General features: G+C 64.6%; 1 protein-coding gene across 2 annotated transcripts; it reads right to left on the bottom strand.

Moving 5' to 3' along the window:
- Positions 1 to 7,686: 7,686 nt before the first annotated feature.
- ARRDC2 (arrestin domain containing 2) lies at positions 7,687 to 14,366 on the bottom strand. Of its 2 annotated transcripts, XM_044773773.2 has the most exons (9): positions 13,983 to 14,366; positions 11,091 to 11,381; positions 10,931 to 10,997; positions 10,659 to 10,806; positions 10,041 to 10,143; positions 9,698 to 9,954; positions 9,458 to 9,620; positions 9,054 to 9,208; positions 7,687 to 8,846 (listed from the first exon to the last, which is right to left on the bottom strand). In XM_044773773.2, the coding sequence occupies exons 1-9, from the start codon at positions 14,239 to 14,241 to the stop codon at positions 8,793 to 8,795; spliced, it is 1,497 nt and encodes a 498-aa protein (XP_044629708.2). In that variant the 5' UTR covers positions 14,242 to 14,366; the 3' UTR covers positions 7,687 to 8,792. The 2 variants fall into 2 exon arrangements, with proteins under 2 accessions (XP_044629708.2, XP_044629715.2); XM_044773780.2 differs by lacking the exon at positions 11,091 to 11,381 and having other exon boundaries at positions 13,983 to 14,365.
- Positions 14,367 to 15,327: the final 961 nt, after the last annotated feature.

The following is a 15,327-nucleotide window of genomic DNA, read 5'->3' as shown; positions in this document are numbered from 1 at the left end:
TGGGACCCCAGGCCGCAGCGCTCGACCCCCCCCCCTCCCCTGAGCTTCTGCACGGGAGCACCGAGTGCCGGAGCAGCGGGCCAGGGGCCAGGGGCGGGCCCTGCGGAGGAGCCTGGCCACCAACCACCTGGACACCGGCGTCCAGTGCCCGGGAGACAGCCAGTCTCAGGTCACTGTAAACAGCTGGCATCTAGAGCTGTCGCTGTGCCCAAGTCTCAGTGTGACTGCCCTGTGACTCGATACCCGCCACTGGCCCTGTCACCCGACACCTGGTAAACAGGGTTCGGAGAACGGCTGCCGCAACCCGGCTGGTCAGTGCGGCCTGGGGCGGACCTGCCAGCCGCCAGCCCTGGCTTTGTCCTGACACCTTGTAAACGCCGTGTCCCCAGACCTGCCATTTGTCAATGGGCACATACAGTTCGTCATCGGCCGGCCCGCGTGTGTTGCAGCTGGTGGCCTGGAAACGCCTGAAATGGTTCCGACACTTTGTCAACAAGGAGCCCTGCTGCCCCTCAGGGCCTGGCCCCGGGCTGCCAGCCGTGGCTCAAGTCGCCCGCCCATGGCTGCCACACTCTTGAACGACAGAAATCAGACCTGGCAAGAGGAGAACATTTTGTGATATGTGAAAACTGTATGAAATTCTGATTTCAGTGGCTACAAATAAAGTTTCACTGGGGAGTGGCCACGGCCAGTCATTGGTGTATCGTCTGCGGCTGCTTTCAAGTGAGCTGAGCGGCAGCACCCGCAGGCCACGGCCTCGATGGCTTGTCACCCAGCCCTTTAGAGAAAGTGTGTGGACGCCTGACGGAGGTCCTTGGGCAGTCCCGTTGCCTCGGCTGCACGCAGCGTCCTGTCCATGGTCAGTGGGGCCCGTGTTTGTACACTGTGCGAACAATGAGTCACTGTGTAAGAGTCACGTTCGGCCTGACGTGCTGACACACTCGGTGCTGTGAGTATTTGGTCTCTGACAGCAGTTAATGTGTCCTGAGACTGTGCCATCAGTTAATACTGGGAACCGCAACCAAGATGAGACCCAAAGACTGACTGAGAACCAGGCAAAGGGAGAAGGAAGGATCTGGCCACATGCGGCAGGACCTCGGACGCTGAGCCAGAGCTGGACTCTCTCCAGGAGGTGATGGGGAGGCACGGCAGGTGCATGAGCAGAGGAGGGGCGCGCTCAGCTTGGATACAGGACAGAGCCTCTCTTGACCGTGGGCTCCCCATTCGTGCTGCGGGCTGAGGTGGCCTGGAGGACGGAAGGCAAAGGCGCGCTGGCTGGTGTGGGAGCCTGTCCCTGGAGAGGCCAGGGCGCGAGGACTCAGCAGGACCTTGTGCTCCCCCGAACCCCAAGTAGGCCCTGGCAGGGAGTCAGCAGGGGCCCAGGGGCCAGGGCACCGCAGGAGATCCCTGTACTCTGGACACCCACCCCTCCTGTGACGGAGGGCACACGGAGGACGGCCGTGAAGCCATGGACGCCTCGTCGTGATCATGGGTGGCCCCGAGTGCAGGGAGCGGCTGAGAGGATGGCGCAGCTCCCGTGAGGGAGGCCTCTGGGTCAGGTGGCAACGTCTCGCTGCCCTTCTAGAGCGCAGAACTTGGCAGGTCCCGAGGGCGACACGGCAGCAGAGCCACCTCCTGGGGACCAGGCATGGCAGGGGCACCTGGGCCAGCCCCAGAAAGTCAGTGTGGGAAACACGGCCTCATGTCCCGGCTGGGTGATGGGGGCTCCTGAGGCCTTGCTCTGGCCTGTCTGAAAGGTCCAGACAGCGCCAGACACGAACGCCCCAGCCCATGGGGTCAGGACTGGGTTGGAGAAAAGGGGCGTTGGAGGTGGGGTCTGGGAGGATGAGTAGAAGTTTGCCAGCAAGGGAAAGGCATCCCAGGCACATGGCACATATGAGCCCCCAGTCCAGCCCCAATTGGCCCCTGTGGCTCAGTGACCCCTCAGCTCTTGGTCTCCCATCCCATGTGGGCAGCGACAAAGGCTCTGGGATTATGCCAGCCCGGGTTTGAATCCAGATTTTCCACTTTCTGGGTGACTCTGGGCAAGTGAGGCCATATCAAGATTGGCCCCAGTTTACAGGAGAAGAAACTGAGGCTTAAAGAGGGAGGCCACCCATCCCAGGATGGGAGGAAAGTGGTCAAATTGGGAGCTGGAGCATGGTGAGGACTCTGGGGGGAGGGGCAGGGCGACAGTGGAGAAGCAGGAGGGGACTGACTCCCTCAAGGCCATTATCCCGAAGACAGAGATGGAGAGAAGAGGGAAGGGCCGGCACAGCAGTGCAAAGGCCCAGGGGCAGGAACGTCTGGCGGCCTCCAGGAACAGCAAGGAGGCTGGGGGGCCAGAGGCTGAGGAGCGCGGGCACACGGACGGGAGGAGGGCGACGGCCCGGGCGGCAGAGCCAGTGCCGGGAGCAGGAAGGGGCGGGAGCCACAGAGACGCTGTGCGAAGCTGGGCCCGCGGGGGGATCCGGAGGCTTGAGCGCCACGCAGGCTCTGATGTGCCAGCCGGCGCCCGCGCAGAGGCCGGAACCCCCGCTGACGGCCGCCCCCGTCCCGAGACCCCGCCGCGCAAACGCCCCACCCGCCCCCTGGGTTCCTGTGGCCCCGCACCCCCGCACGGACCCCCCGCGCGCCGTCTCCGGGCCGCTCCACGGACACGGCCGACGCGGCAGCGCACGCACACGCGCCTCCAGCCCTGGCGGGCCGCTGCCAACACACACGTGCGTGCGCACACCCGGCACGCAGCACGCGAGGCTCAGGAAGCCCCGCTGGGGCCTCCCTTGAGAGCTGGTTTCCTGTTTTTCAAAGAGGCCGGAACTGCTGACGGAATGTTCTGGACGGCCAGCCCTGGCCCCTCCCCCACTGCTTCCGAGCTGCCCACGCAGCCCCACAGAGCCTGCACCGCTCTGTGCCCCGTCCCACCCTGACCCACAGTGAGGTCAGGCTTCAGACGAGGAAACTGAGGCTCAGAGAGGTGCTGCCACTAGCCTAGAGTCGCACCGGAGGAAGGGGTGGTGGTGGGAGCCCTCTAACCTGCCCTCTCCTGGAGCCCGGCCCGGGGCGGTTCCCATGGGTCATGGCCCCCTCCGCCTGGACCCCGCCTGGCTCCCAGGCTTCCGGCCACTGCCGCACAGCCTCAGGCTCTCCTGCCCCATGAATCCGATCCCCCCATTCACCACCCACCCCGCCCATCCCACTTGTCGGTGTCCCCAAAAGAAAGACCACCTATGAAATCACAAACATTAATGGAGCGTCAGCCACCAACAAAGCAGAACCGGTCTCACCTTAGGGTCTGCTGGTGGTGGGAGCACCCAGACAGGAGCAAAGAAACACACACCTGTGGCTGCCCCCTCTATGCTCCAGCCCCAGAGCCACTGGGATGGCTGAGGACACACCTGGCTCTGTCTTGCCTGCTGTGGTTGCAGAGCTGTTCCCTCTGCTTGGAATGCTCTTTCCTAGCTCCCTGCTGAACTTCTCTTCATCCATCAAAGCCCCAACTTAAATGTCCTCTCCTCTTGGAAGCCCTCCCAGTACCCTCCAGCTCCCATCCTTCTCTCTGGTTCCACCCTGACTCCCTGGGGCTGATGGTGTCTGTGGACTCCAGCACCATGTCCTCAGGACTGTCTGTTCCACTGTCCTCCTCATGGTGGCAAAGATGGCCCCTATCACCACCTCCAGGAAGCCCCCAAACTCCCACGGTGACTGGCCCAGCCGGAGTCACATGCCTACCCCTGAACCCATCCCTGCGGTCCCTGTGGCTGTGCTGGCAAAAGGCTCTGATTGGCCAGACCTGCTCATCTGTCCACATCTAGAGCCTGGCAGTGGCCCTGGCTCCTTCTGCCCACCAAATGGGGTCAGGGAGAGTAGATGCCCCTAAGACCTTTTTATCAAGCAGTTAGGGGTCCCCTGACTGCCCCATTCTGGCTGAGGTGCCTTGGGCAAGTCACCTGTTCTCTGTGCCTCAGTTTCCCTACCTGTGAATCGGGCTCAGCAGGGCTGGCGTGTGGAGCACAGAGGGCCCGTCCAGGCCTGCCCCTGCCCCGTGGTGATCCATGTGCCCCCTGCCCCCCGTGCCGCTGCGTCCCGGGCTGTCCTTGACCTTCTGAACCACAACACAGGGGTGGTGGGCACAGCGCGGGCAGGGCGCGTGCACACAGCTCTGTGTGCAGCAGGGCGTGGGTTCGGAGCCTGCGTCCTGTCCCACCCGTAGGACTGAGGCCGGAACCGCTTCCCCCCAGAGTTGGGGGACTTACACATGGGGGCCCGGCCTCGGCGCTGGGGTGAGCGCGGGCACCACTATCACACCCGCGCGGACAGACGTTAGCTGCTCCATGCCATGCACAAGGGTCTATCAGCCGAGTCTCGGCCCGTCTCGGTGTGCACGAGTGTGTGCGTGAGTGCGTGTCCATCACGGCAGCCCGGTGTGTGGAGCCCAAGAGGGACCCAGCCTCGCTGGAGAAGGTGCCTCTGGCGGAGGGAGCTCCTTGGGCCGAGGCGGGAGGTCTGGCGATTGCTGTGGGCGCAGGGAACAGCAGGGGCGCAGGGCCAGGAGGAGGCAGGGCTGGGGTAGCACAGGCAGGCAGAGGGGACGGGAGCTGCTTGAGTGAGCCTGGCCCCGCTGAGAGCTGAGCTTCGCGAGGAAATGACATCAACTCTAAAATACTCATCGAGCGCCCACTATGTGTGCCTGGAGCTGGGGCCACAGGCGGGCCCTGGGCTAACAGACACCCGGTCAACAAACAAGTAAATCTGTCCACTCTGGGGAGGGGCAGAGATCAGGAAGCCACTGCATGAGGGCAGGGCTAGGGGAGCTGAGGGGGCGCTTAGGCCTCAGGACAGGGGGCATCCTGAGGAGGTGACGTGTCATCTGAGGCCTGTAGGGGAGGGAGTCCTGGGAGATCTGAGGAGAGGGAGGTCCAGGCAGAAGGCACAGTAGGTGCAAAGGCCCTGAGGTGGGGATGAGCTGGCAGAGGGGCCCCATTCAGGAAGATCTAAGCCCAGAGCTGGGAGGGGAGGCTTCAGTGGGCAGCACTGGTGGGGAGCAGGGCCACAAGGACAGGCTGTCCCGTAACTGGAGCCCAGCAGGAATGCACTCGCTCCCGCCCGCCCTCAGCGCTCCCTGCTTAGGACAGAATGTGCTGGGAGGAGAGGCTGGCGGCTGCTGTGCCTGGTGGCTGGCGCAGGGTGGCCAGAGGATTCCTGAACAGCAGCCCGGCTGGGCTCCCTGCCCGCGAGGGAGTGACAAACAACTCCCTGCCTGTCACCCTGTTCCCCCTGGCCTGGCCTGGTCTGGGCCGGAGACAGAGATGGCGAGGGAGTCAGAGACCGAGAGAGACAGCGACCAAGAGAGACAGTGAGAGATGGATAGTGAGTGAGAGACAGGGAGGCAGAGAAGGTGAGCCAGAGCCAGAGACAATGAGAGACAGAGACCAACGGACAGGGAGCCAGCGATGGGGAGCCAGAGACAGCAAGAGATAGTGAGCGCGCAGCATGGAGGGGCAGAGACGGGGAGATGGTGAGAGTCAGAGACTGAGAGAGACAGGGTCAGTCGTGGCAGACAGAGACCAGCTGCTTGGCTCTCTCAACGGGCGACAGGCTGATTCTAAGGGTTCCTGGGAACAAGTGGCAGGCGGTGACACTCCCATCCCTGTCAGAATCTTCATCCACACCAGAGTAGCAGGGGAGTCCCCTCCAGTCACTGAGTCAGTCAACAATTCCCCTCACGCCTGCTATGTGCTGAGACCAGGGACACAGCCCTGACCCGGCCCCGCCCTCAGCAGCTCAGACAAACAAGTGAATATCTGAGTAGGGAATTTCAGAGGGTGACAAGGGCTACAAAGACAATAGGACAGGGGGATGGGAAAGGGAGTGACGGGGGCTGCTGACTCCAGCCAGGACGTTGGGTGTCCCTGAAAAGATGAGGCTAGGGGACAAAGAGGAGCCAGCTGTGGGGAAGAGCCTTCAGCAGAGAGAATCACTTGTGCAAATGCCCTGAGGTGGGAATGAGCTGGCGGTATTTAAGCAGCAGCTGGAGATGGAGGGGGAGCTGGAAGGAGGGGGTGGGCGGAGCGGTGGGGTTTTATTTTAGGAGAATATTTGGCTACCCTCCTCTCGGCCGTGGGCCCCTCCCTGTGTTCAGGGAGCTCCCTGAATTCTGGGCTCTCGTTTATCTGAGCCAGAAATTCTGCTTTTTGGGATCAGGTTCCCTGCTGTTGCAGACACAGGAGTCCTGGGGCCACGGGATGGCTCGTCCTCCCAAGCTCGCCTGGGAGAACCTTCTGGGGAACTCTGCCCACATCCGCTGTTGTGATAAACACCTCAGACTCTTCTCAGATTGGAAACATGCATCCAGAAACGGGGACCTTACGTCTCGCACACCCTGAGTCACGGGGAACTCACCCCCTCCGGAGGCTGCTGGTTTGGGGTCTAGGTGACTGTGCTGTGGGACCTCTCCCCTCGCCTGGCCCCAGGGACCTCCAAGTCTGGCAGGCTCTGAGCTCGATGCCAGGTCAGCTGCCCAGAGCAGACGCTGCTGGTCGCGGGTGCTAGGCGGACCCCAGGACGAGGAGCGGCTGGAAATCAGGGCCCAAACTCAGGCTGGGGAGGGGAGCGTCCCAGTCTCAGATGGGGAAACTGAGGCTCAGAAGCCAGTAACCTGCCCGTAGTCACAGAGACAGCAAAACCCCACCTCAGCTCTCCCCGTGCCGTCCCTGCCCCTCGCCCCGCTGATGGCCCCCGGGCTGCCGGCTGACCGTGACTGCCTGGCGCCCACGGGACTCTGGCGCGGGGGGCGGAGGGGTGTTTCCTGACTGTGGGTTCCGGCACGAGCTCCTCGCTCTGCTGGACTCCCTTTTCCCACCTGCCACTCCAGAAGGATGACAGCATTCGCCCATGTGGCGGCCTCAGAGCCCAGTCTGCAGACGAACGCGCGGCCCGTGTGCCGGCCGCCCTTGTCCCCATAGCCGCATCAGGAAGTGACCCAGCTGTCCGTCCACGGGAACGCGTGAACAAAGGGTGCGTGCGGCCGCACGTGGAATATTAAGCAGCTGGGAAAAAGCGTGAAGCAGTGATTCGCGCTGCAACGTGGACTGAGCTGGAGAACCTCACACTGAGCGAGGGAAGCCAGGCACAGAAGGGCACACAGCGCGACCCCCTTCCATGAAACGTCCAGAACAGGCCAGTCTCCGCAAACAGCAGATTAGCCGGTGCAGAATGGGGCTAGGAGGTCTCCTTTGGGGTGATGGAATGTTCTGGAACTAGAGGTGATGGTTGCACAACATTGTGAATGTGTCACATGCTACCGAATTGTATACTGTAGAATGGTGAGTTTTATGGTGTATGAATTGCACCTCAGCAAAAACAGCAGCAGCCCAGACTCAGAGGCAGGCTCCCCCTGCAGGTGCCCGCGCAGCCCACCCCGCTCTCCTGAGGCTCGGTGGGGTCTGTCTGTCCTCCACCTTCACACTCCAGCCTCTGCCACTGCACTAGGCGACTGGCATGGGCCTGGCTCCAACCCGAGCTCAGCCTCCCTGTGTGTCCCTGGGCCTCAGTTTCCCCTTCTGGAGAGTGGGCCCCTCAGCCCTCCATGGTCTGGAACTGAACCCCCGAGATGCTGACCCAGAAGGGCGGTCAAGGCTGCGCCGGTCCCCCGGCAGCTGCAGGGGAAGGAGACAGACAGGCTCCTTCTTGTCTGCCACGTCTTTATTTTTAAAAAGCAACTGTACAAAGACACTGATTTCAGGCTCTTCACAAACGCCGAGTCCTGGCGGGCCGGCCCTGGCCAGGCAGACACTCGGCACCTGGGCGCTTGTCCTGCTGCCCCGCGCTGTGTCCCTCCAGGACACGCTGGGTCTCAGGCAGCGCAGGGCCCTGCTGTGTCCTCCGCTGTGCAGGCTGCCCTCTGCAGGGCCTGGTCTCATGCTCTGCTGTCACTGTCCAGAAATTCTCAACAATCCTGGAACAAGGGCCCCACATTTTCATTTTGCAAGTCACACAGCCCTGTCGTGCATGTCCTGCTCTGAACCTGGGTCTTCAGGCCACGACAACACCTAGGCGGCTTGCAGGTCCTGGAGCACTTGGCGGAGGCCCATGCCGCCCCAGCAGGGGCCTGGAATCTCTGGCTTTGAAAGGCTGCCGCCCAGAGGCCCCACCTGGTTCCACTGACCTGCTTCCCTGAATGCCTCGTTCCTGGGCCCTCCCGCCTGTCGAACCTTGCAGTGTGGCCTCCACTGAGGCACTTGCCCGCCGAGCCCCAACTCTAAAATGAAGGGGCCAGCTTCCAAATATCATTCAGCTCTGACCTTCTCCGACTTCTTCTCCCTTTTGCTTGCCTGCCTGCTGAGCTCTTATTCATACACCAAAGCCTCAGCTAAAATGCCCGTTCCTCCAGGAAGCCTTCTCTACGCCTCCTTTGGACTCTTCCAGCTCCGGGAACCTTCCTCTGGTCCGATGAGACTGAGAGTATTTATGTTGGCTGTATCTCTCCCAGACTGGAGGCTCCTGGGGGACCCCAGCCCTGTTCACAGACTGGTAGAAACAGGTGGAACAGTCTCTTGCTCAGATCCTGCATGGGGCATTTGATGCCTTACAAGGACCAGTCCAGATAAGTCACATTCCAGACTGGCTCTTCCTCTGTCCGGTGTGATGCTGTAACAGCCCTGACCGGTTTTGAGACTCGGTTTCCCCAACTTCAACGCAGTCAGGCCGGTCTGCTCTTTTTCTAGCCACTCCCACATCCAGGGTGGCTAGAAGCACGTGTCAGCCTCATCCCTGATGGATCCACTTGCTGCTCAGCAGGTCATGCAGCGCGGCCGCGTGGCCCGGGGTGGCGGGTTTGGGTCCTCCTGGGGAGCACAGTCCCATCAGCTCTCAGGGCTCCCGGAGGATCGGAAACACCCTCCCCGCCGGGGCAGACGCTTAGAGCAGACTGGGGTGCAGGGCGGGGGCGGGCCCTGGAATTCTGTTACCGTTTAAAACTCCTCCGTGTCTCCCAGCCCGTCCTGGCCCCCAGATGCAGGAGAGCACGGGGGCTCCTCGGACCCCCAGCTCACCTCGGAGTACAGCGGGGGCGGGCGGTATCGGAACTCCCGGATATAGGCGAGGAAGGGGCCTTCCAGGCTCACATCAGGGGCCTGCGGCAGGGGCAGAGGGCTCCGGCCCCCGGCGGCCACCTCGTCTGCCACCACCTCTGAGTACTCGGGGGGCGCTGGAAGTGAGACGGTGGGGGGGGGGGGTGAGGCTGGGAGAAGAGAAAGGGATCCCGGAATTGGGGACAATGGCCGGGAGCTGGCTTGTGCCCGTCCTGGGGCTGCTTGTGGGACCGCGTGCCCTCCGGCGGGGTTCTGGGAGCAGCGGTGGCCGCCAGTGGGACTTCCCACGTGCACTTGCAGGGGCTCGGGGAGAGTGGCTGGCACCGCGCTCTGCCCACCCGCCCCCACGGCGGACAGGCGCTCACCCTCGGGCTGCTCGGGCAGGGCCCCCAGCCCCCAGTCCAGCAGGAAGCTGGTGTGGCTGCCCACGCTGGACGAGCGGCTGCCGAAGGGGTGCAGGGGGATGGTGCCGATGACCAGCGGCAGCTCCAGGAGCAGCTTGGACGTGCCTGGGATGTCCACGCAGACCTGGGGGAGCGAGCCGTCAGGGAGGGCGCCCTTCCGGTGCCGGGAGCGCGCGGCGCGGCCGCCTCCAGCACCCCTACCTTGAGGCTGTAGTCCACGTGCAGCACACGGCAGTGCAGGATGGAAGGCCCCACGGGGGGGATGCGCAAGGCCCGGCCCTGCCACAGCGCCCGCCGCCCGGGGCCCACGGGCTCGCCCGAGAAACTGGCCACCACGGCGCGTTTCTGCTTGCGGGCGCCACGCGCCATGAAGGTCTGCGTCTGCACCACGGCCGCCCGCGGCAGCACCGCGCGTGTGGAGCCGTTGTCGATCTCGGCGAAGACGGGGATCACCTCGCCTGCAGGGTGGGGCCGCAGGGCCTCAGTTTCCCCGCCTGCAGCCCCGACACCGGCCCGTCCCCGTCCAGCCCGTCCCGCCTGCTACCTGGGGTGTAGCCCTTTCTGTCGATCTTGGCCGAGAGGGAGACGAGGCCGCGGTTACTGTACCAGGATCGGGCCACCTTTTCCCGAGCGCCTGCCTGAGGGGCCTGGCGGGGTAGAGGACAGGGACACGAACGGGTCACTCTGTGCAAACCACAGGCCCTGTGAGCTTCCCAACCACCCCCAGCTGAGGGAGGACTGCGGGCAGCGCCTAGTTTCTTGGTTTCTTTTTAACGACCTAGAAACTATCTTTAAACTGGACCCAGGAATACTCCCCATCTTGTTAAACTATAAATGAGCAACCAAGTGCTTAGTGTGTCATCAGTGCTCAATAAGCCAGTACGATCGCAAGTCCTGCCTGTGCCCTGTTTCACAGACACGATGTCTAAGGCTCAGAAAGAGAGAGACTTGCCCAGAGCCACACAGCAAATCGGTGCAGCTGGGATTTGCACTCAGCTCCACTGGACCCCACAGGCATTCCCACGCCTGCCTCCCTCCCTGCCAGGGCCCAGCTGTGGCCCCCACTGTGTGAAGGGGTTGAGGAGCTGGTGGGCGTCACCCAACAGCCAAGCCCCTGCTTGCAATGCTCCCATGCTACCTCTAGGTGGAGGGCAGCGCTCACCAGCAGGGCAGGCGTGTTGATGTCCACAGGCTCGATAACAGTAAAGACCTTCCGGGCGCGGCGGGCAGGGACCCAGGGCCGGTGCAGGGTGGCCTTAATGCAGTACCGGACACTGCCATGTTTGCCCTCAAACGACGTCACCAGGGTCCTGCGAGCGGAGGCAAGAAGCTTCAGGGGGCGAGATACAGAGACACACAGAGACACACAGTGACACTGTCCAGAGAGACAGTAGCCTTAGGGACTGCCCACAATCCTGCACCCTAAGGACTTACGGGGGCAGCTGGAAGCTGAATGGGAACTCGTGGCGCCCAGGAGGCAGCGTCGTGGTCTCTCCAGTGTCTGCAGGTAGGAGCAAGAGGAGGCGGCTCAGTGGCTGCGCGGGGTCCCCGGAACGCGCAGCACGTGCGCCTCGCGGGGGTCCTCGGCCCGTACCTGGCGCGAGTAGCGTGGCACGGTGGCTCACGACCTCCACGCGCTCGCTGTAGCTCTGCGTGTACGCGGTGCTCGAGCCTGCGCTGCGCGACTCGGTCCAGTGCACGTGGGCGCGGCCCCGCGCGAGCAGCTTCAGGGCGCCCACGCGCGCCGGGCCCGCCAGCTCCAGCAGCACCCGGCCGGCCACGGACTGGCCGCCGCTGAACACCGGCTCGGTGCCCGCGCTCGCGCCGTCCAGCTGCACCACAAACGCCTTCACCTTGTCGAACAGCATCACGCCCGGAGGCGAACCTACGACGCGCGGACCCCGGTCTCGAACCCGCGACTCGGCGGCGCGAGTGGCGGACACGGCAGCCTCGGGACGCGAACCCACCCGGCTCGCGCAGGCGCACTCGCTGACCCGGGCAGAGACTCCTCGCGGCCTGCGCCGGCGCCGCCTTTATACGGCAGGGCGGGGAGGGGCGGGGCGAGAGTCCTGCCCCGCCCCCGGGGAGGAATACACCAATGGTGCGGCGAGGGGCGTGGCTCCGCCCAGGCGTGGAGCAAAATAACAAACTTGCGGGCTCGGGGTTGGCTGCCCTCTGCCCTCGTGGACCCTGGGGTGAAACCGAAGCTCCCCAGGCCAGAGCCGGTCTCCCGCGGACCCCGGGATAAAGAAGGGGAACTGGGGCCCGGCGGCGGGCCAGGGCCTGAAGTCGCCCCGCAAGAGCTTTCTGCCCCTCGGCTTAATCACCAACCGGCCACCACTTGCAGACGTGACTCGTGCGAGGCGTGCTCACCCGAGCTGCAGGGGAACGGCCTGGCCCCCACCGCGGTCCTGAGAGCCTAGGACTCCCCCGGGCCTCAGTGTCCCCCTCTGTGCAATGGGGGAGGAGGAGGTGGGGGTCCTCCCTCCACTCGGGCGCCTGCTGCCCCCTCCTCTGATGCGAGCCCCGCTCAGCTGGGTGACCCCAGGCTAATGACTACCTCCTGGAGCCTGAGTCTCCACGTCTGTAGAGCCAGGAGGAAATCACTGCCGACCTCAGAGGGCTGTGCGTGGATCACCATGTAGCCCCAACTCGACCCACCCAGAGCCTCGCCCGGGGTCTTCACCCCGCTCCCGACACGCCGCCACCAGGCCGCGCCCCGGCGCTCTTGCCCAAGCTGTTCCTACCACCCGGCGCTCCTTTCCCGGCTTTCAGCTCCCTCGCTAACTCTTACTTGCCGCCTGGGCGTGGCCCTTGTGCCCGCTTCGGGCACCCCCAGCCCCAGTCCCCTCACAGACAGAGCCGAGTGCATGGGACGCTCCAGGCACCCCCGGGGCCAGGGCTGCGGTGCGAGGGGGCGATATGACCCCTCTCCGGGCCTCAGTTTCCCCAGAGAAGAACCGCACGGAGGGTTTCTAGGGCGGGAGTTGCCTCCTCGCAGTCTGAGGGGCGCTGGCGCCCTCTGGTGGCAGCAGGATGTACTGCTGCTCCAACCCACCCTCTTCCCTGGCGGTCCCTTTTGAGTCTGGCTCAGGCGAGCTGGGAACCCGCTCAGGCCTTGGCACCCCGAGTGGAGGACGCTCATAACCTGACACAATCACCCGCAGCCCGTGATCGGAGTCAGAGCAGGACCGAAGGGAGGGGCAGAGGCTGTCAACTAACTGATCAGCCTGGGGGGCTGCCTGGAGGCGGTGGCGCTGGGGCTGAAATGAGGGGCTGGGCCCTTCTCCCAGGGTCAAGTAGACCCTAGAGGGAGGACAGGAGGCCATAAGCCCAGGAGGAGGTGGGGAATGAGGTGACCCTGGGGGGCCAGCGTCTCCCTCAGTCCATTTCACGGATGGGTCCCCAGAGGTAGGGAGGCCATGTGCCAGAGGTCACACAGCAGCTCTGCAAGCTTCTCCCGCCGGTGTCTTAAGGAAGCCGCCAGTGAGTAGGACCAGGGGACCGCAGGCTGAGACCAGCCCCAATTTCCCTTGAGCCTCAGGGGACGGGAAGTGCCTCCCGGGCCCCTTCCTGCCGCGCCCTAAGGCCGCCCCGCCGCGGTTTCCACAGCTGGGCAGGCAAGAGTCCCTGCACCTGGCGCGGTGGGGACAAGGCCCCAAAGCTGGAAAGGAGGGGGCTGCGGGCGGGGGCGGGGGCTGAGCTGCCTCCTGCCTCTGCCCTCTTTGCACACGGGTATAGTGGAGTCCGGCTCAGCCGGAGAGGGCAGCCAGGGCAGCCCAGAGAGGCTGACATCCTCTTGAGCCACACAGCACGCTGCTGGGGCAGAGACTTGCTCTTTCTGTGGCCCCTGGTCTGTTCCTGACGGGCCTTGTGGCCTGAGGGTGGGGGACTGAGGTTCGGAGCAGAGTAGGGACACGCCCAAGACCTAAGACTCCCAGCCTGAGGTGACCACCCTGTCTCCTCCCCTCCGGGAGGTATTCTTACCCCTTCAGACCCCACAGAACCCTTACCCCGGGGAGAATGGCTCCTGCCAACACCGTGGGCTAAAACGAGGGAGGGGCGCTGGCTGGGCGTGAAACGGGGGTCTTCTTTGGGAATCAGGGCCCCCAGGCCTGGGGTTAGACGGGGATCCTGGGGTCCAAAGAACAGGATCCCCCGGCTCCACCCAGGGATTCCCCCAGACTCAGGACAGGGGCTCCCGACCGCATAGCTTCGAGGTCGAGGGCATCGCGACTCTGGAGCGGGGGCGCGCAGACCCTGGGAGGGGTTCCCGGGAAGGAGGGCTTTCGAGGGCTGTGGGGAGGGGGGCGGGGAGTGTTCCGGTGGGAGGGCCCAGACCCTGGGGAGGAGGTTCCCCTTTCTTAAGAAGGGTTACCCGACCTCACAGCCTCTAAGTCGAAAGGCTCCTGGCTCTGGAGAGGGGCGCCCGGACCTGGGAGAGGGTCCCGGGGATCCTGGTTGGGAGTGGGGGTGCTCGGCTCACCTCTGAGCAGCAGCTGCCGCCGCCGCAGGTACGTCTCGGCGGCCGCGAAGTCGCAGGAGACCGCGTTGACACCCACGCTCCGGCCCTCGAGCCAGTGCGTGGCCGCCCCGCCGCGCGCCGCCACCTCGAGCGCTCGCACCCGCAGCGGCGCCGCCGCCTCCAGCAGCACCCGGCCGCTCAGCCGCTCCCCGCCGCGGTACGCGCCGCCCGGGCCCCGCGCCAGCTCCAGCGCGAAGCTGCGCACGCCCCCCAGGCGCATGGCGCGGGGACCTTGCGGGTCTCACCCTCGTCCCCGAGCTTCCCCGGCCTCCGCGAACTCGTGCGGGCGCCGCCGGCCGGCAGCAGGCGCGTCTCGGCGAACTTCCTGGTCCTCCGCGCCCGCCCCGGTGACGCGCCCCGGCCCCCGCCCGCGCGCCCGCCCTATTGACTTTGCCGCCCCCGAGCGCCGGGCCCGCCCTGTTTTTGTAGGGTCGGTGCTGGTGAGTCAGAGGCGGGCGGGGGCGGATGTGGCTGGCGCGGGGCGGAGGGAGCCACGAGGCTCGGTCTTGCGGTCTCATTCGTTCTCCATCCGGCACCTTTGGCCCCGGCGCCGCCCCAGCCTCCCCACTGTCTCCCTGCCACCTCCTGACTGTTCCCCAAACACACGAAGCTCAGGTGTTGCCTCTTGGCCTTTGCTCCGGCTGTTCGGTTGCTAGGAACGCCCTTCCCCAGATTCCCTCTCCCATCCCATCCCACGCCCAAATGCCACCTCCTCAGAGTCCCCTGGTCATGCTCTGGCCTCATTTATTTCTTTACTGCTCTGGTTGCTGTGTTTACTGTGCCTCCTCCGTCACACTGGGTGCTCCCGAGGGTGGACACTGTGTCCTGTTCTCATGAGATCTTACAGATGAAGAAACTGAGGCCCCCAGAGCAGCAACCACTGCCCAGGGGCACCCAGTGGTGGCAGTCAGGACTTGAACCCATGTCTGACGGCAGCCCACCGCACCTCCCCAAACGCTTCTCTCTCTGCGCCCAACCTATCACCCTGAGCCAGGTGGCCGTGGCCGTGGCCGTGTCAGAGGGCCCAGACTAGCCTCCCCAGGAGCCCAGGGCCCAGCACCTGCCCAGTGGCCGCTGCTCCTGCTTGACCCTGGCACCCTAAGCCCAAGGCCTGGAGGGACCTTTCTGATTCTGCTTGTGCTGGGGACCTTCCCTCTAGACCACTCGGGAGGGGCCTCTCTGATGCAGGGTCACACCACACCCTCCCCTGCCCATGGCCCCCGTGGGCTGCCCTCCACCAAGTCCTGTGGGCCCTCGAGTCTGACTCCTGCCTCACCCCTCCTCGCTCTGTAGCCCCAGGCAGGTG

Source organism: Equus asinus, chromosome 10 (assembly GCF_041296235.1).
Source record: "Equus asinus isolate D_3611 breed Donkey chromosome 10, EquAss-T2T_v2, whole genome shotgun sequence".
In the NCBI taxonomy this organism is placed as follows: Eukaryota; Metazoa; Chordata; class Mammalia; order Perissodactyla; family Equidae; genus Equus; species Equus asinus.
Note: the sequence above shows the minus strand (reverse complement) of the source record. Positions and strands in the feature narration are given on the sequence as shown.